Source organism: Coenobita brevimanus, chromosome 59 (genome assembly GCF_032717465.1).
Source record: "Coenobita brevimanus isolate Jiangsu-jjx chromosome 59, ASM3271746v2, whole genome shotgun sequence".
Lineage (NCBI taxonomy): Eukaryota > Metazoa > Arthropoda > Malacostraca > Decapoda > Coenobitidae > Coenobita > Coenobita brevimanus.
Genome location: NC_137012.1, coordinates 29,365,653 through 29,385,652, shown reverse-complemented (window position 1 = coordinate 29,385,652; position 20,000 = coordinate 29,365,653). Strand labels below are relative to the sequence as shown.

General features: G+C 44.1%; 2 protein-coding genes across 4 annotated transcripts in view; both read right to left on the bottom strand.

Annotated features, from left to right (window-relative positions):
• Positions 1-20,000, bottom strand: part of Nca (neurocalcin homolog) — a 171,095-nt gene that overhangs the window by 52,457 nt on the left and 98,638 nt on the right. The window lies entirely within an intron of this gene.
• The window catches only part of LOC145402882 (neuronal calcium sensor 2), a 123,951-nt gene that overhangs the window by 20,505 nt on the left and 83,446 nt on the right, over positions 1-20,000 (bottom strand). Inside the window, exon 2 of the mRNA XM_080274790.1 lies at positions 15,188-15,299. Coding sequence (XP_080130916.1) covers positions 15,188-15,298 — 111 coding nt within the window. The 5' untranslated portion in view covers position 15,299. The remainder of the gene's footprint in view (positions 1-15,187; positions 15,300-20,000) is intronic.

The window sequence follows — 20,000 nt, the reverse complement described above, 5'->3', positions numbered from 1 at the left end:
CTCTCTCTCTCTCTCTCTCTCTCTCTCCCCTCATCTTTTACGTGATCCTTTCATTTTTCTCTCCCTTCCACCCTTCCGCATACGTCATCATTCCTCTTTCTCCTCTCTTCCTTTCCTCCCTCCTCTCTTCCTTTCCTCCCTCCTCTCTTCCTTTCCTCCCTCCTCTCTTCCTTTCCTCCTTCCTCTCTTCCTTTCCTCCTTCCTCTCTTCCTTTCCTCCTTCCTCTCTTCCTTTCCTCTCCTTTTCATCTATTCTATCCTCTTCTTCCTTTTGCTTCCCTTCTCTTCCTTCTTATATCTTTCCTTCCTTCCTTCCTCCTCCTCCTTCTCTCTTCTTCTTCCCCCTCCTCTTCTCTTCCTCTTCCCTTTCCTCCTCTCTTCCCCTTCATCTCCTCCCTTTCCCTTCCCCTCCTCTTCCTCCTCCTCTCTTCTTCCTCCTCTTCCCTTCTTCCTCCTCTCTTCCCTTCTCTCCTCCTTCTCCTCCTCTCTTCCCTTCTCTCCTCCTCTCTTCCCCTCTTCCTCCTCTCCTCCCTTACTCTAACCACTTCCCATTTTCTTTGACTGCACCAACGAGGGGGTGACACAAACAAGTCAGTTGTCGTTACCGTGATGGGAGGACACACGAGAGAGAGAGAGAGAGAGAGAGAGAGAGAGAGAGAGAGAGGGAGGGAGGGAGAGAGAATTATATGAGTGGAGATCAGGAGATGACGGAGCGGGGAGGGAGAAAAAAGAAAGAAAAATGGAGGGGAGGGGAGAGGAAATGACGAGGGAGGGGGGAGGGGGGGAGGAGAAAAGGAGGGAGAGATAGGGGGAGGAGGAGGGAGGGAGAGATGGAAGGAAGAAACAGGGAGGGAGGAGAAGGAGACAGATAGGGGGAGGAGGATGTAGGGAGGGATGGAAGGAGGATGTAGGGAGGGATGGAAGGAGGATGTAGGGAGGGAGGGAGGGAGGATGTAGGGAGGGAGGGAGGGAGGAAGGGAAGAGATAGGAAAGCATTGGGAAAGGTATTTGACCTTAATGGAGGGAAGATTAAGGGAAGTAAGCAGGATGGAGGGAGGGAGGAAAGGAAGGAGGAGGGAAGGGAGAGAAGGAGGGAGGAAAGGAAGGAGGAGGGAAGAGAGAGAAGGAGGAAGGAAAGGAAGGAGAGGGTAAGGGATAGAAGGAGGGAGGAAAGGAGGAGGTGGAAGGAAGGAAGGAAGGAAGCAAAGACTTGAGGATGAAAAGGAAGGAAAGAATGGAGAGAAAGAGAGAGAGAGAGAGAGAGATGGGGGTAGACGAGGCTACGCGAGAGTTTACAAAGCAAACTCTTGACTACACACACACACACACACACACACACACACACACACACACACACACACACACACACACACACACAGCCGTCTCAGGGAACAGAGTTTAGGGGAAAAAAGTGATGTTGGGGAAATAAAGGCGTATAAAACAGTGTTATCTGGTCTCTTGCCACACCACTACCACCACTACCACAATACTCTACCACCACCACCACCACCACACTATACCACCAGCACCACCACACCATACTACCACACTCCACTACCACACCACACCACCACACTACACTACCCCATCAAAATACCACACCACACCACACCACCACAGTACTCCACCATCACCACCACACCATACTACCACACCACACCACACCACCTCACCACAGCGTACTCATACCGTAAAGCAAACGAGATTCAAAGGAAGAATGGATCTGTTGATGTTTGCTTTCCTTTGTACTCCTCTCTACCACAGCACTACCACACTACACCACACCAGCACTCCATCACACCACACCACACCACTACCATACTACACCACAACAGCACTTCACCACACTGCATCACACCACTACCACACATACTACCATAACACCACATAACATCAAATACCACCACTCCACCACACCACAATACCATTACCGCACTACCACACCAGCACACCACACCACAATACCAGCACCACACCAGCACACCACACCACAATACCAGCACCACACCAGCACACCACACTACCACACCACAATATCATCACCGCCCCACCACAATACCATCACCATCCCACCACACCACACCACACCAGCATACCAGCAGCGTGTCTTGGCCTGACCTTAACCTCTGACCTTTGCAACTATTGGCCAACACGAGACACGAATCATACCACACCCTTCCTCCATATATCCCTGTATCACTCTATCTATCGGTCTATCTACCTTTATCTATCGCTCCCTTCCTCCACATACCCCTTTATCTATCGGCCCAGCTGCCTTTATCTATCGGCCCAGCTGCCTTTATCTATCGGTGTCTATCTTTACCTTTGTTTATCTATCAGTCTATCTACCGTTATCTATCTGTTTATCTATCAGTCTATCTCCCTTTATCTATCTGTTTATCTATCAGTCTATCTCCCTGTATCTGTTTATCTATCGGCCTGTCTATCTTTACCTCGTTATCTATCCTCCTGTCTACCTTTATCTATCTGTCTATCTATCAGTCTATCTATCTAGCCGTCTACCTGTACTGTCTATCTATCTATCCTTCCATCTATTGGCCTAGTGATAGTCCTCCCTGTCAGTTTATCTCTGCCTGTCTGTCTGTCTGTCTGTCTGTCTATCTATCTTTCTTATTGCATTTTTTTCTTCTTCTTCCTCCTCCTCTTCTCCTTCTTCTTTTCTTCTTCTTCTTCCTCTTCTTCTTCTTCTTCTTCTTCTTCTTCCTCCTCCTCCTCCTCCTCCTCCTCCTCCTCCTCCTCCTCCTCCTCCTCCTCCTCCTCCTCTTCTTCTTCTTCTTCTTCTTCTTCTTCTTCTTCTTCTTCTTCTTCTTCTTCCTCCTCCTCCTCCTCCTCCTCCTTTTTATATATGACTTGGGGCATAAATTAAGTCGATTCCCTGTGGCCCACGAAGGGGATGGGAGGGGAGGGGAGGGAAGGGAAGGGAAGGGAAGGGAAGGGAAGGGAAGGGGAGGGGAGGGGAGGGGAGGGGAGGGGAGGGAAGGGAAGGGAAGGGAAGGGGAGGGAAGGGGAAGGAAAGAACGTAATGGAAAGAAAGAGAAGGAAGGAAAGGAAAAGAACTGACAAATCCGCCTCATTCCGCTCACCAATCACTGACTTTCACCCTTAAGACAGGAGGGAAGAAGGCTCAGAGTCCATTACCAGATCAAAGCAATAAAGAGTCTAGCATTTTCACTCTTATTTTATCCGGCAGTAAGGCTCAAATTCGACTAAATGAAAAGAATACATCGAAAAAGGGATAAATAACCACCTTATTGATTTTCACCCTTAAATCAAGAGGCTGGAAGGGTGAAAATCCACGCGAAGATCACGGAAAAATTAGGCTAGCGTTTTCACTCTTTATTTTATGCGGTAATAAGGCCGAGATTCGCGTAGATGATAAGCGTGTAGTAGTATCGTAACTCTTATCTGTGTGTTATCAGTTGGCATGCGCTCCACTGCCAGGCCGGACCTTATCCTTGGAGAGTGACAGCCAACAATAACCTTATCTCAAGCTGGCGAAGTACGGATAGATATGTGTGTGTGTGTGTGTGTGTGTGTGTGTGTGTGTGTGTGTGTGTGTGTGTGTGTGTGTGTGAAGGTTGAAATTTAATGACTTTGTATAGGCAGAGTTTGGAGAGAGCGACAGCCACCATTAAAATTATCACATGCTGGCGATGCACGAAGGTAGGAGTGTTTGTGAATAAGTGTGTAGTCCTGCCATCAGCTTAATCAGACATGACAACCTACTATACTCTTTTCACTCTAACTTGGCCTACAATTGCCATATCTCCCATCTTGACTGCCGAGTTGTAGCATTAGATTAACACATGATGCTAGTCACGAAGAAGTGCCGTGGAAGGGATGTAGAGCCATAGTACTGTCTACCACGGAGCTGTGAAATCAACTGACAAAAAGATAGATAGACAGATAAATAGATAGACAGACAGATAGATAGATAGACAGATAGATAGATAGATAGATGGTAAAAGTGAGGTGTAAAAGAGGCGGCGGTAAGGCTCAGAATACCAAGTAGGATTATGGTAGGCTTATGGGGTAATTTTCGACTTTAAGGCAGGGGGCGGTAAGGGCGAAAATGTATTAAGTAATCCTAAAGGAAGCCAATCTGAGTTAAAACCATTTCAATCAGATTATTTTCCTTGCGGGCGGTGTAGAGGGACGCCCTTCACGTGGTGGCACAGAGGGAGGGGGTAGATCCACTGCCTGGCTATACACACGTCCCTTAACTCCCTGCCTATCCCCAGAAAGGACGATGGTGGACCGCAGGAAAGGAGGAACTTCAGCCAGCAGTCCACTGGGTTCACGTTCACATAGGCTTGATAATGTAACTACTAACATTATTATTATTATTATTATTATTATTATTGTTGTTGTTGTTGTTGCTGTTTGACGATTTATTTTATTTGCCTATTTAGAGAGAGAGAGAGAGAGAGAGAGAGAGGGAGGGAGGGGGGGTGATAAGAGTGGGTATTGTGAAAGGGATCAAGAAAGTCGAAATAACCCAATCGGACCATTATAGCCCTTTACCATAGAGGTGAAAATTGGAAAAAGATTAGGCAATATGAAAACTCAATCTGACCCTTACAGCGCTTTACCACTGGGGTGAAAATTGGAAAAAAGATTAGGTAATGTGAAACAACCCAATCTGACCCTTATAACACCTTGCCGTAGGGGTGAAAACTGGAAAAAGGCCTGGGAAATTGGAAAAAACCAAAACAACCCAATATGACTCTTATAACACTTCGTCAAAAAGGTTAAAATTGGATGTAGGATTAGTGGAAGCGTAGATATCGATTTTGACCCTTACTGAGAGAGGGAAAAGAGGTGAAAATCGGTTATGAGATCAAGGGGGGGTCGAGGGAAGCCACTATGAGCCTTATGGAGAGAGGGAATAGAGACGAAAATCGATTGTATGGTCTTAGCCACAAGCTTCTTAACTGCCCCTTAAGCCAAGACCATTCCCTTCTCTACATGCCGCTCTCTCTCTCTCTCTCTCTCTCTGCCCTAACCTTGCACAAGAATGGTTAGATACAAAAAAGAATAGTAAAAAAAAGATACATTGCTACATTGAATGAGTGGATGGTGCCTCAACTACGATTACATCCTGTCCATTTTCTTTATATCTCTAGTAGGATTAATAGGATTTTTTTATATAGTCTTCAAAAACCCCTTCACTAAATACAGCATCTCCTAAATTTTTACTAGTAACCAAGGAGACTCCCCTTCACTCCGATGAGATTTTGCATATTTTTCTACCTTCAAATTTGACTAGTAACCAAGGAGACTGACCCTACTCCAATGACGTGTTTTACAGCTCCTTCTTTGTCTTAAATGTGGTCAGATTAGAGGGTGAACTTTGACTAGTAACCAAGGAGACTCACTACATACCGAATTTTTCTTTATATTTTTGGTACTTTAAAATTTGACTAGCAACCATGGAGACTGTGGGTGGAGTTGAATTTCGCTCATTATACATCATTTTATTACGAAAACTTTGTCGATATAATTGTTAAAAGGTGTGATATGCAAAATAAATCGCTACGGAAGAGGTGTTACGGAGAGAGAGAGAGAGAGAGAGAGAGAGAGAGAGAGAGAGAGAGAGAGAGAGAGAGAGAGAGAATCACCTCATAATACGTGTGAAGTGACGTTAGTACCAAGAAAGTGGAATGTGAAGGTGTGAGTGGAAACTGCGTGACGTTATTCTGTAGTTACTTCGCCTGCATTCCATATTCCTCATTCCTGCTCAGATGTAAGAGAGTATTCCTTCTCTCTCTCTCTCTCTCTCTTGCCTTCCATTTTCATTCCTGCTCAGTTGTAAGAAAGTAATCCTTCTCTCTCTCTCTCTCTCCTTCCATATTCCTCATTCCTCCCCTTCCTTCTCCCTCTTATCCTTCCTTATTCCTCATCTCCAAAAACCAGATATTCTCCTTCCTCCTCATACTCTCTCAAACTGACTACCTCAAGCTGTCACACACACACACACACACACACACACACACACACTCTCTCTCTCTCTCTCTCTTTTTCTCTCTCTCTCTCTTTCCAGGAAGGCCTCAAAACCTCTTTCACAAACCCATTTTCTCTCCCCTCTCCCCCTCCTTGCTCTCCCCTCCCCTCCCCCCGTTATTCTCATTCTCTTACCTCCCACGCGTTCCTTTCCTCCCCCCCCCCTCTCTCTCTCTCTCTCTCTCCCCATCAAAGAGAGTACCCCCCCTTCTCTCGGTACACCCCCCCCTTCTCCTTAAGTACATCTCATTGTGCTCTCTGTACTTAAGGGAGTACAATGGGGTAATAGCCTACTCTTTCTCTTCCTTCTCTGTCACCTACTAATGGTCTATCTATCTGTCTATCTATCTATCTACCATTACCTGTCTGTCAATTTACATTTACCTGTCTATCTATTTATCTACCTGTCTATCTATTTACCAGTCTATCTATCGATTTGTCTTTCTATCTATCTGTATGTATGTATCTATTTCTGTCTATATCTATTTTCCATCTGTCTATCTATCTACATATTTACCCAAACTTCTCTGTCCATTTGTCTGTCAGTCGTTCTTTTTATTTCTATGCATCTGTCTATATCTATCCATCTATCTATCTGTCTATCTATCTATATGTCACTTATTACAACTATTATTTAATCCAATATTATCTACGTCCCTACCAATTTATCTATCTATCTATTTATCTATCTGTCTTTCTATCTTTGCCTACCTACCTCTATCCATTCATCCATCTCTCTGCCTATCTATCTATCTGTTTATCTATCCACTTATCTGTCTATCTATCTATCTATCTATCTGTTTGTCTTCCTATACGACTATCCATCTGCCTACCTATCCATCCATACATCTATCAGTCTATCTATTTATCTACCTACCTGTCTATCTATCAATCTTTCTATCTTTGTACTTACATGTCTACCTACCAACTTGCCTACCTACCTGTTTGCCTATCCATCCATCCATCTATCTACCTACCTATTTATCTATCTAACTATCCATCTACCTATCTATATATCTATCTGTCTATCATCCATCTATCTATCCATCCATCTCTATCTATTTCTCTGGATTCTTGTCTACCTATCTATCTATACCTACATATCTATTTGTCTGTCTACCTGTCTGTTTATCTATCTATCTATCAGTCTATCTACCCACCTACATACAGGAAAGCAAGAGAGGAAGGCCAAGGAAATCATATGCATATTTGATTAATGATGTTAGTAGGAAAAGCTTGCGCCATTCTCTCTCTCTCTCTCTCTCTCTCTCTCTCTCCCTCCCTCCCTCCCTCCCTCCCTCCCTCCCTCCCTCTCTCTCTCTCTCTCACCTTGTTTTTCTCCTCTCTTTCATTATCCTCCCCGCCCCCTCCCCCCCTCCCTCTCTCTCATCAGCCAACCCTCTAATTATCTCTCAGTTTTTTCCTCACTAGCCTTGCCTCTCTCTCTCTCTCTCTCTCTCTCTCTCTCTCTCTCTCTCTCTCTCTCTCTCTCGTCTTGTAATTTTTCTTTTCCTACTCCCATGTATTTTCATCCCTACTCAGTAACGACCACGCCTCCCACTACACGCCACCCTCCCTCATGTACCCCCAAAATAAGTCCTTAACTCATTATTATTATTATTATTATTATTATTATTATTACTACTACTACTACTGTTGCTATTATTATTATTATTTTTATTATTGTTACTATCATTATTATTATTATTATTATTATTATCATCATCATCATCATTGCAAACCAAGACGATTTAATTCAGCTTACAGGATATTTATATACTGATTCCCTCCCTTCCTTCCCTCTTCCTCACCTCAAAAAATAACATTCAATTTAGGAGTATAATTGTGAAGTGAGGGGGTCAAATATAATAATGGGATATACGGTATTGGAGAGAGTCTAAAATCAATGCATCTGAGATAAGGGAATTCATACTGAGTCATCATGAGTCAGCGGAATATTTTAGAAATCTGGTGGTGGTGGTGGTGGTGATTGTGGTGGTGGTGGTGGTGGTGGTGGTGGTGGTGATGATGATGATGATGATGATGATGATGATGATGATGATGGTGGTGGTGGTGGTGTTTGTGATTGTGGTGGTGGTGATGATGATGATGGTGGTGGTGGTGTTTGTGATTGTGGTGAAGGTGATGGTGATGATGATGATGATGATGATGATGGTGGTGGTGGTGGTGGTGGTGATGGTGGTGGTGATGGTGGTGGTGGTGTTTGTGATTGTGGTGGTGGTGATGATGATGATGATGATGATGGTAATGGTAATGGTGGTGGTGGTGTTTGTGATTGTGATAACGATGATGATGATGGTAATGGTGGTGCTGGTGGTAGGGCGGCGTAATGAGCAAAGGAAGAGGAGGAAGGGAGTGTCAAGATTGCGGAAGGTGTGAGTGAGGTGGAAGGGAAGGAGGCAGTGGAGGCAACGGTGATTCTGATGGAGAGGTGATGCGGTGAGAGATATGGAAGAGGAAGAATAGGAGGAATAAGAGGATGATGATGATGATGATGATGATGACGAGGAGGAGGAGGAGGAGGAGGAATGAGAAGAGGATGCTGATCAGGAAGAAGACGGGGAAGAATGAGAAGAGGATGATGATGAGCAGGAAGAGGAGGAGGAGGAGGAGGAAGAGGGGAAGAAGGAATATGAAATGGATGATAAGAAGGAAGTTTAAGAGAAGAAAAATGATGATGATGATGATGATGATGATGATGAACAAGAAGAGGAGGAGGTGGTGAATGATGACGATGAACGAAAAGAAATACGATGAGGAAGAAGAAATATTCACCACCATCATCAAACACCACCATCACCACCACCATCATCATCATCATCATCATCATCATCACCACCACCACCACCACCAATACCACCACCACCACCACCAACATTGCCACCATCTCCCTCTAGTATACAGAAATTTGGGGAAGAAGGATACAAAGAAAAAAAAAAAATCTTCCGCTAATGATTCTCACAATGTTTCGTTCACCCTCCCACGCGGCCTTAATATTTCCAGAACTATTCGCTCAGTTCACGTTCTTTCAAAATCACTCGTTCATTTCATTACTATTCGGCCACTCAACATTTCTTAACACCTCTACCTCAGCGATTTATTTTGCACAGTACACAGCAGTATCCTCGTGTGTGTGTGTGTGTGTGTGTGTGTGTGTGTGTGTGTGTGTGTGTGTGTGAGAGAGAGAGAGAGAGAGAGAGAGAGAGATTCTTTGGCCCCTTCGTTCAAAATTTCCTTATCATTTCGTTCACCCTTAGAGATAACACACCCTTTACACATTCCTTTCCCAGATTATTTCACTCGTTTTCATAATCCTTCGTCGTTTGTATTCTCAAGATTCCACTGGCTCGTATTCTCGTTTGGTAAGGAAGCTCCCTAACACCTCTTCCTTGGCGATTTATTTTTGGATACGGCTTATTAATCTGTATGTTATTTCAGCTTAGTATGATGGCACATGAATTATTTACAGAGAACACTAAGGAATAATAATAGAAATAAATCGCTTAGGAAGAGGTGTTAGGGATCATGTCGGTCCAGACGGTGTTATCCAGCTGAGAATAAATCGCCTAGAAAGAGGTGTTAGGGAGCTTCTGTATCTCGGTCTAGACCAGAGGTATTCAACCTTTTTGAGACCATGACCCACGGCTGGCCTTCCCAAATATTCATGGCCCATTGAGATTTAGAACACATTATATATATATATATATATATATATATATATATATATATATATATATATATATATATATTATATGGTGGGCCACGGACATTTACTAGGGTACGAATAAAGTAAAGAAATATACTTTTTATTTTTTTATATTCTTTCTAACTTTACCTACCTAGTATATGTCCGTGGCCCACCTGAGAACCAGCCCACGGCCCACCAGTGGGTCATGGCGAGGCCGTCTTGATTTGAACAGGCCCGGGTTTCCCGCCAATATCTGACTGTGACGTCACAATCGGTGGCCATTGTTGTATTGTTCCGCCAGCCCGCCCGCCGCGTTATGAACAGTGAGGCGCGCCTGCAATTCACCCACTTATTTCAAATTTGTCCTCTCTCCCATCTGGTTTTCGTTTACGGTAAGCCATAAACGTATTATTAAATATGTATAACCATAATAGAATGCATGAAAAGCATCACTGCTATTACTGAAAGCATTTTAAATGAGAAATTAGAGGTATCAGACTGTCAACAGTGGATATCATCTAGTAAAGTAGTTCTCGTAATATGTTAGGCGACGAAATTACAACACAGCCTAAGTTTCTCACTCTCAGTGTTCTTTACTAACTGTGCATAATATATTTTGGTGGATCACAGTTGTATTGAGATGTTAATTTGGTTACTGATGCCTTATTTCATTCCATGCAAAATAACCTAGGCTAGTCAATGGTAGCTTGATTTATTCTTTTAATTCTATGTATTCATTGAAATATCTAGGTAACAAGGATATCAACCGAAAAGTATAGACCTAGCCTTGGGTAAGAAGAAACATAAGCCCAGCCCAGGCCAAGCAAAAACATTTATGGGCCTTGTCTAGGCAGGAAGAAACGTATAGGCCTAGCTCATTCCAAGAAAAATGTGCATAGGCCAAGCCCAGACCAGGAAAAATGCATAGACCTATCCTAGGCCAAGAAGAAATGTGTATGGGTCTGCCCAAAGCCAAATGAAATACCTTTGCCTAAATCTTATGCCTAAATGATGACAAGAATTGTTAGCTAAATATGAATTTTTGCCAGGCCGGGGTCTGTTTTATTGATACTCATGTTTCCTATAGTTTGAAGACACTTAAAAAAGAGATTTGCGCCGGTTAGAGCATAAATAGAAATGAAAATATGATACAAGAAACCTGTTGTTTTAATGACAAATATCAGTTCGGTAAAATTGCTGTTGGACATGTCCCTATACTAATACCCATTATTTTGTGTAAAATCAGTTTTAGTCTCCATTACAGTTAGGTAAAGTTGTTGCACTGTTTTATGGTAGAAGCTGTTAGATGGATAACAAACTAATCTGACCTTACCTAACAAGGAGAGGAGAAAAAAAATTACCGATGATTGAAATATAGTTATATAGCAATATGGTTATATAATTATGTAGCTATATTTACCTATACCTAGCCTAAGAAAAAAAGGCACATTACAATATATATGCGATGCAATGCAATGGTAGTCAAAAGCTTAACCTATACAATATTGGTTGATTATGTATATATGTATAGTGTCCATATTTTCTTCCTTTGGTGTACTGTTTCTGCTTTCTTCAGCAATTCAGTCTTTTTTACCTTTGTGTAGGTTATTTACACCTAATTTTTCAAATTTCCCGGGAATTCATGCGGATTTTTTTTTTTCAAATTTCCCGGGAATTCATGCGTTTTTTTTTTTTTTTTCAAATTTCCCGGGAATTCATGCGGATTTTTTTTTTTCAAATTTCCCGGGAATTCATGCGGATTTTATGTTAACAGATGCATTAACAACAGTAAAGTGGACATAATATTGGGTGTATTCAAGTGGGCTTATTCAAAATCCAGGTGCACAAAAGGTGGGCCAACGACGCTGTTGCCAACCCGGATTTGTGTGTATTATTTTGCCGTGCAAGTAAAAGCTATTTTCAGTTTGTACAGTGATAAATAATCTTCACACAGACAGGTATCCTAATATCGTATAAGCATCTGAACACATCTATTCATTACAATGTTTTAGGCCTTAAATTCGGGAACTGTAAGTTTTAATGTTTGTCATAATAATAATAAATAATAATAACTAATATTAGCATTAACACTAATAATCAAAAATAAATAATAATGGCCATATGTAAGTAAGCAAATATTAAATGTGTACGCATGAGAGGCAAAGGCAGAGGGTATTTTGTGGCCACCACCTTTGACGTCATCAGTCTCTCCTCCAGGCCTGTTTATCAAGACGGCCTTGGTCATGGGCCACAGGTTGAAGACCACTGGACAACACGATTTTATTCAGCTGAGTGGGAATAAATCGCTTAGGAGGTGCTAGCCTGTGTAATCCGGTCCAGACGATTTTATACAGAAGAATGGAAATAATCGCTTAGGAAGACGTGTTGAGGAGCTTGTGTATTAATCTGTGTGGGTCATAGGAGCCTGAGCGTCGAATATTCCTTTCCCAAAACACTTGAACACTTTCTCAAAATATTTCCTTTTTATTATTATCCAATAGAGTCCCATATATCTTCGGTCAGCCTCAAGGAAAACGAATTAACCCTCCTTCCCAAACACTTCACATATTCTCAAAATACTTCGTTCTTGGATTCCCACACAGCGCTCCACATACTTTCGTTCAACCCTTAGAAAAACACTGGGATCTTTAGGCATGTCTTTCCAAAATATTTCACGCACTCAAAATAATTCGCATATAAACTCCAGTAGTGTTTCATATATTTTCGTCCAGTCTAAAGAGGACCGTATTAGCCCCAATCTTTTCCCCAATATTTCATTTCCCATAATACTTCGCACTTTGTTAAAATAATTCGTATATTACCAAACAACGTTCCTTATACTTTCGTGCACCCTGAGGGGAAAATGTTACTCTCCTTGAACAGGTTTCCCAAAATTCTTCGCTCGTTCTTAAATTCGTTATATTCCAGGACAAGGTTTCAAATAGTTTCGTTCAGCCTAGAGGGAAAATCAAAGTATTCTTGAGCCGCTCCTAAAATTCTTCGTTTTCCCAAAATGTTTCGTTCTAAGCGGTTCAAAATGCTTCGTTCTTTTTCCATCTTAAGCCAGACGATTTTCAGCTGATTTATAGGAGCCTGAACGATAATATATGAAATTTTCGTTCTTTCTTATTTCTTCGTCTTACGTTGGAGCCCGTAAAGGTTCGTTCAGTTATGTAATTATAGGTGCGCTCTCTCTCTCTCTCTCTCTCTCTCTCTCTCTCTCAACCAGCGATCATTTTCTCATTTCTCGCATTCAGAGTCAAACACTTTTCCTCACTCCTTCCCTCTCTCCCTTCCTTCCTTCAAAATTTCTTGCTTCCCTCCATTCCTCCTATATTTCCTCCCTTCTCTCCCTTCCTTCAAAATTTCCTTCCTTTTCTCCACTCCTCCTTCAAATCTTTCCTCTTCCTCTCCACTCCTTCCTTTCAAAATTTTCTTCCTTCCCCCAAACTTCCCCCTTCCCTTCAGTCCTTCTCTATTTCCCCCTCTTCCCCTCCTTCATATCGTTCCTCCTTCCTTCCAGATTTCCCCATTTTCCTCCCTTCCCTCCACTCCTTCAAATCTTTCCTCCTTCCCTCCAGTCTTCCTCCTTCCTTCTGCTCTTCCTTCAGATCTTTCCTTCTTCCTTCTGCTTCTCGAAATCTTTCCTCCTCCTCTCCAGATTTCCCCGTTTCTTTCCCCCACTAAACATGCCTCTCCCCCATATAACACACACACACACACACACACACACACACCATCATCATCAATCATTATTATTATTATTATTATTATTATTATTATAGGTTAAGAGATTGTACAAAATCTTTTTTATTCCACTCACCCTTTCCTATAAAATGTTCATGATAACTTTTTAGTGCTTCTCACTTTTTCCTGCCGGCTTTGATATCCTTGTCTTTGATTTAGAGAGTAGTTAGTTATCTTTCCTTCCTTCTTCCCTCCAAACCCTCCCTCCTTTAAACTCTCCCTCCATCCTCCTTCACACCTCGCCCCCCTCCCCACACCTCTCTCTTTCGCCTCAAAGGATTTACTTCCGTCACTCATTCTCCCCCTCCCCCCTTTCCTCCCTCCTTCCGCCTCCCGTCTCTTTGTCTTCGCCATCTCTCTCCTGTCTCTTCCCCAACCCCTTCTCTCTCTCTCTCTCTCTCTCTCTCTCTCATCTTTCCCTTCCTTCCCCTTATTTCTTCTCTGAATGCATTTCCTCCTCTTTCTCCTCAGTCTATTCCTCTCTCTCTCTCTCTCTCTCTCTCTCTCTCTCTCTCTCTCTCTCTCTCTCATTCGTTCTCATCGTCCCACATTTCTATCTTTATTCTGTCATTTTTTTGTCTCCTTTCCTCTCGGTGTTCCTTAATTCTTCTTTTCATCATATTCCCTCCTCCTCCTCCTCCTCCTCCTCGTCATTATTATTATTATTATTATTATTAGTAGTAGTAGTAGTAGTAGATGTATTTGTATTTATATCTCTTATCTTTCCCTATCATCATCATCATCATTACCTGCTAATTTTTTCTCTTACACATGTACATTCATATTCTCAACTTCCTGTCTCTTTTCTGCTACTAATTCTTCCTTCCATCAATCCCACCTTCCTGTATTCCCTCACATCCCCACCACATCACATTCCATCACACTTATCCCTCTTAACACCATCCTCATTCACTCTAACCACCTTATCCCAATTCCCACCAATTTCCCACAATTTGCCACATTAGTAAGGGGTTGGCAGACTCAGGGCAAGGCTGGCTCACTGGGGACACAAATCAGAGGAGAAACGTAAAACAATACCCCCGTCCAACCCCCGCTTCCAGTGCCATAAGAGGTACAAGGTTACATGCGCCGGATACGTTTTGAAAGTTTAGTGTAATAAGCTCTAAACAAAACGCTATACCAAGGCACAGCAAACCCGTCCCCGGCAGTCATTTTAGTGCTGACGTATAAACAACAGGATATCTAGTCAAAGATGTCACATATCATATTTGGAGTAAATCGGGTGAAAATTGACGATTTTATGCCCATTTGAAATTTTAGGTCCGACCCACCTGACACTGACCCCCCCCCCTACCGCTAACTGGGGGGCGATCTTAACTTTTTTTGGGCCTACAGGCTGGGTCTTGGCCCAATATTTAAACAGGTGATCAGATGGTCCTAGCCCATCATCCCATCAAATCCCAACCCCTAAATATGTCGACTCCCATCAAATCCCTACCCCCATAATATTCCGAATCCCTACCCCCATTATATTCCGACCCCATCAAATCCTACCCCCAAAATATTCCTACGCCATCAAATCCTACCCCCATAATATTGCGACCCCATCAAATCCTACCCCCATAATATTGCGACCCCATCAAATCCTACCCCCATAATATTGCGACCCCATCAAATCCTACCCCCATAATATTGCGACCCCATCAGCTTCTTACCCCACCCCCACAGAAGCTCCAGGTGTACTCACTCTGAACCCCTTGTACCACTCCTTAATCATCTGCTCGTCGTAGCGTGTGTGGGACTTGAGGAATTCCAGATCTTCCTTCGACAGCTTTTCTTTACTCCCGAAGCAGCCCATCCTGGAAGAAAAAAAAAAAAAGATACGAAACATTACAGAAACGTCCGGTAGAAACTGAAACCTTCTGAAACCTACATAACTGGTTTTAAATATTTTGAAAGATGATACGCGACATTACGTAATAATTTTAAATATTTTGAAACAAGATGCGACGTGGAATGAAACAAAATCAAATATTCTTTAAAATTAAAAGTTTTTAAATAATCAGGAATGAGAGAGAGAGAGAGAGAGAGAGAGAAATTTCCCCTCACTAGAAAACTTCGCGCATTTTTGTGGCTTCTGTTTTCCTCTCTCTCTCTCTCTCTCTCTCTCTCTCTCTCTCTCAGAATTTTAATTCCTGCTTCAACAGTTATATAATTCTAATTCTCTCTCTCTCTCTCTCTCTCTCTCTCTCTCTACGTGCACTGAATAGGATAACACAATTCCCGTTACGCCTCCCCCTCTAACTCTGCTCCCCGCTCCCTCCCTCCTTCCCTTTTCTTTCTTTTTTCTTCCTCTCCCCTTTTCTTCGTTCCCTCCCTCTTCTTCTCTGTCCCTCCCTCCATTCTTCCTACCTCCTCTTACACCCATTCTTCCCTCCCCCCCTCTTCCCCTTCCTTCTCCCCTTGGTCTTCCTCCCTTCTCCCTTTTATAATTCTTCCCATCCTTCCTATCTGATCCCTCCCCTTTCCTTACCCTCCTCTGTCCTCTCCTCCCCACCCCTCCCCTCCCTTCTCTCCCCTCCCCTCCCCTCCCCTCCCCTCCCCACTCCGCTCCTCTCCCCTCCTCTTCATTTCAATCCCTTCTCTCTCCCCACTTTTTTTTTTTTTAACCTTTTTCATTCCCTCACTTTCCTCTCCCTTCTTTCTCCCCTTCTTTCCCTCCCCTCCTCCTACTCTCCTCCCCTTCCCTCCCCCTTTTTATTAACTCTCCTCTTCCCTCCCCTCCCCTCTCATTTCGTTTAGTCTGGTCACGTCTTTGTCCTCCCCTCCCCTCCCCTCCCTCCCTCCCTCCCTCCCTCCCTCCCCTTCCCTCCCTCCCTCTCCCCTCCTCCCGCTTTTCTTCCTCTGTGCTTCTCTTCAACTCTCTCTCTCTCTCTCTCTCTCTCTCTCTCTCTCCTTTCTTCCTTTCCATTCTCCCTCACTATTCACCTGTCTCCTTCCCATCTTTCCTTCCTCCTCCTCTTCCTTCATCCTTCCCACCTTTTTTTCTCTTCCTTTCTCCTTCTTTTCTTCCTCCTTCTGTCCTTCGATCCCTCCTTACTTCCCTCCTTCACATTTTTCCTTCCTTGTCTTCCTTCCATCTCTCCTTTCCTTTCTCCTTTCCTTCCCCTCTTTTCCTCCATATTTTCTTCTCCTTTCCTCCTCCCTTCTCCTCCTTTCCTCCTCCACCCACTTTCCTTCTCCTCTTCCTCCTACTCTTCTTCCTCTCTCTTCCTTTCCTCTTATTCTTCCTCCTGTTTTTCTTCTTCCTCCCATTTCCTCCTCCTCCTTATCCTCCTCCTCCTCACCGTCTGGAGAAACAGTTCCTTCATTCCTCATTTTTTCTCTCCCTCCCTCCCTCCTACAGTGTGGAGATAAAGTTCCTCCCTTCCCTCCATCCCTCCAGCATACCAATGACTCAAGATTACCTCACACAAAGAAAACAACAAACAAAGTAATAAGCAAACAAAGAAGCAAATAAACTCTCTCTCTCTCGCTTTCTCTCTCTCTCTCTCTCTCTCTCTCTCTCTCTCTCTCTCTCTCGCTTTCTCTCTCTCTCTCTCTCTCTCTCTCTCTCTCTCTCTCTCTCCACTGTTATATCCCTAGCATAATACAAACTGTGGGTATTAGTGTAGAAGTGGTGATATGCGAGGGCCTGTGTGTGTGTGTGTAAGGGAGGTGTAATTGAACCTCAGATAGACATAGATAGATTAGATAGACTGGTAGACAAAAATAAGACAGGCAGGCAGAGAGAGAGAGAGAGAGAGAGAGGACAAGAAAGAATATGTAAAGATTAAGAGAGGGAAGGAAAATGTGTGGGTGAGCCAGGAACGAGAGAGAGAGAGAGAGAGGTGGTGTAATCGATTTGACGAGAGGTATTTGTGGGATGTCTACCTTTTGAAGAGCCTCTCCCTTCCTAAAGCTCCCTTATCCCCTCTCTCTCTCTCTCTCTCTCTCTCTCTCTCTCTCTCTCTCTCTCTCTCATTTCTTCCTTTCATTTCTCCATTATTTTCACTTTCACTCTCTCTCTCTCTCTCTCTCACTCACTTATTCATTTCCCGTCGGCATCCCTTTTTCTTTCATTTCATTTTCTCTCTCTCTCTCTCTCTCTCTCTCTCTCTCTCTCTCTCTCTCTCTCTCTCAATTTCCGATAGTAACTCCCGACGCCGTTTACCGGGATGGCATCTTTACCGGCACCCCATTTTGCCGGAAGTTTCTCTCTCTCTCTCTCTCCACACACACACACACACACACACACACACACACACACACACACACACACGTTTACCAAATTTCCTTTCTCCTTTTGCAACCTCATTTCCTCTTTTCTTGTTTCATTTTCCATTTCCTTCTCTCTCTCTCTCTCCCTCCTTACTTCATTTTCCCTTTCCTTCGACCTCTCTCTCTCTCTCTCTCTCCCTCCTCACTTCATTTTCCCTTTCCTTCGACCTCTCTCTCTCCCCTCACTTCATTTTCCCTTTCCTTCGACCTCTCTCTCTCTCTCTCTCTCTCTCTCTCACTTCGGCATTCCTCTCAATTTTCAGCTAAATCGATGTCAGTTCTATTTCAACACCTCGCTCTCCCTCTCTCTCTCTCTATCTATCTGTTTATCTATTTCTCTCTCACTTTCTTACTCTTTCTCTAATGACTTTTTCTTTCCTTCTATTCTCTTCGACTGTTTTTTCCATTATGTTTTTCTGTTTCCAATCCCCCCCCCTCTCTCTCTCTCTCGTCTTGCCTGTTGTCTTCCCTTTTTCTGTTCTCTCTCTCTCTCTCTCTCTCTCTCTCTCTCTCTCTCTCTCGTCTTGCCTGTTGTCTTCCCTTTTTCTGTTCACTCTCTCTCTCTCTCTCTCTCTCTCTCTCACTCAACAAATCCCCCCACTTGGCCTCGCTGACTCATCCAAACTCCCCACTCCACACTCTTCCATACACTCCTTATCTTTTTTCCATATTCTACTACTACTATTACTACTACTACTACTACTGCTACTACTACTACCAACACCACCATCACCATTACTACTACTTCTACTACTGTATTAACATCACCACTACCATTATCAGTACTACTACTACTACTACTGTTGTTACTACTACTACTATTTCAAATTTTTAAACTTCACCCAAAAAATACTAATTTGGATTTTTTATTATTTTTTTTATTTAGAGACATTTTAATATAGCCAGAGGAAATATAAGGCAAGATTTTTTTTTATATAACCCATTACAGTTCACGTCTCCTTCACTCCTTTCACCTTAACTTGGCCCAGGGGTTCGTCCTTTTGCAGCTTATTTCACGTAGCTCAGTGGCAAAGAGAACGCTGCCACTCCACGTTAGTTTCGTAGCACTTCTTCGTGACTAGCACTGTAGAAAAATATTGTTACCTCTATACGATTTTGTTAAGATGATTAAGGTCTCATCGTAGTGAAAGGGTTAACCTGATAGGTAGATAGATAAAGATAAATGGATAGATAGACAGACAGATCGTGGTGGAGGGGTGGATATGGGGTGGTTGTGGGTGGTGGAGGGGTGGATATGGGGCGGTGCAGGGGTAGATATGGGTGGTGGAGGGGTGGATATAGGGGGTGCAGGGGTGGATATGGAGTGGTGCAGGGGTGGATATGGGGTGGTGGAGGGGTGGATATGGGGGGTGCAGGCGTGGATATGGGGTGGTGGAGGGGTGGATATGGGGTGGTGGAGGGGTGGATATGGGGGGATGAAGGGGTGGATATGGGGTGGTGCAGGGGTGGATATGGGGGGGTGGAGGGAGTGGATATGGGGTGGTGGAGGGATGGATATGGGGGATGCAGGCGTGGATATGGGGGATGCAGGCGTGGATATGGAGGGGTGGATAAGGGGTGGTGGAGGGAGTGGGTATGGGGTGCTGGAGGGGTGGATATGGGGTGCTGGAGGGGTGGATATGGGGGGATGAAGGGGTGGATATGGGGTGCTGGAAGGGTGGATATGGGGTGGTGCAGGGGTGGATATGGGGGGTGCAGGGGTGGATATGGGGGGTGCAGGGGTGGATATGGGGGATGCAGGGGTGGGTATGGGGTGCTGGAGGGGTGGATACGGGGAGGGTGGAGGGGTGGATATGGAGTGTTGCAGGGGTGGATATGGGGAGGGTGGAGGGGTAGATATGGAGTGTTGCAGGGGTGGATATGGGGAGGGTGGAGGGGTGGATATGGAGTGTTGCAGGGGTGGATATGGGGTAGTGCAGGGGTGGATATGGGGTGCTGGAAGGGTGGATATGGGGTGGTGCAGGGGTGGATATGGGGTGGTGCAGGGGTGGTGGAGGGGTGGATATGGGGTGGTGCAGGGGTGGTGGAGGGGTGGATATGGGGGGTGCGGGGGTGGATATGGGTGGTGGAGGGGTGGATATGGGTGGTGGAGGGGTGGATATGGGGGGGGGTGGATATGGGGGGGTGGAGGGGTGGATATGGGGGGTGGAGGGGTGGATATGGGGGGGTGGAGGGGTGGATATGGGTTGGCAACAAGTAGGTTTGTGGTGCCCCTTGAG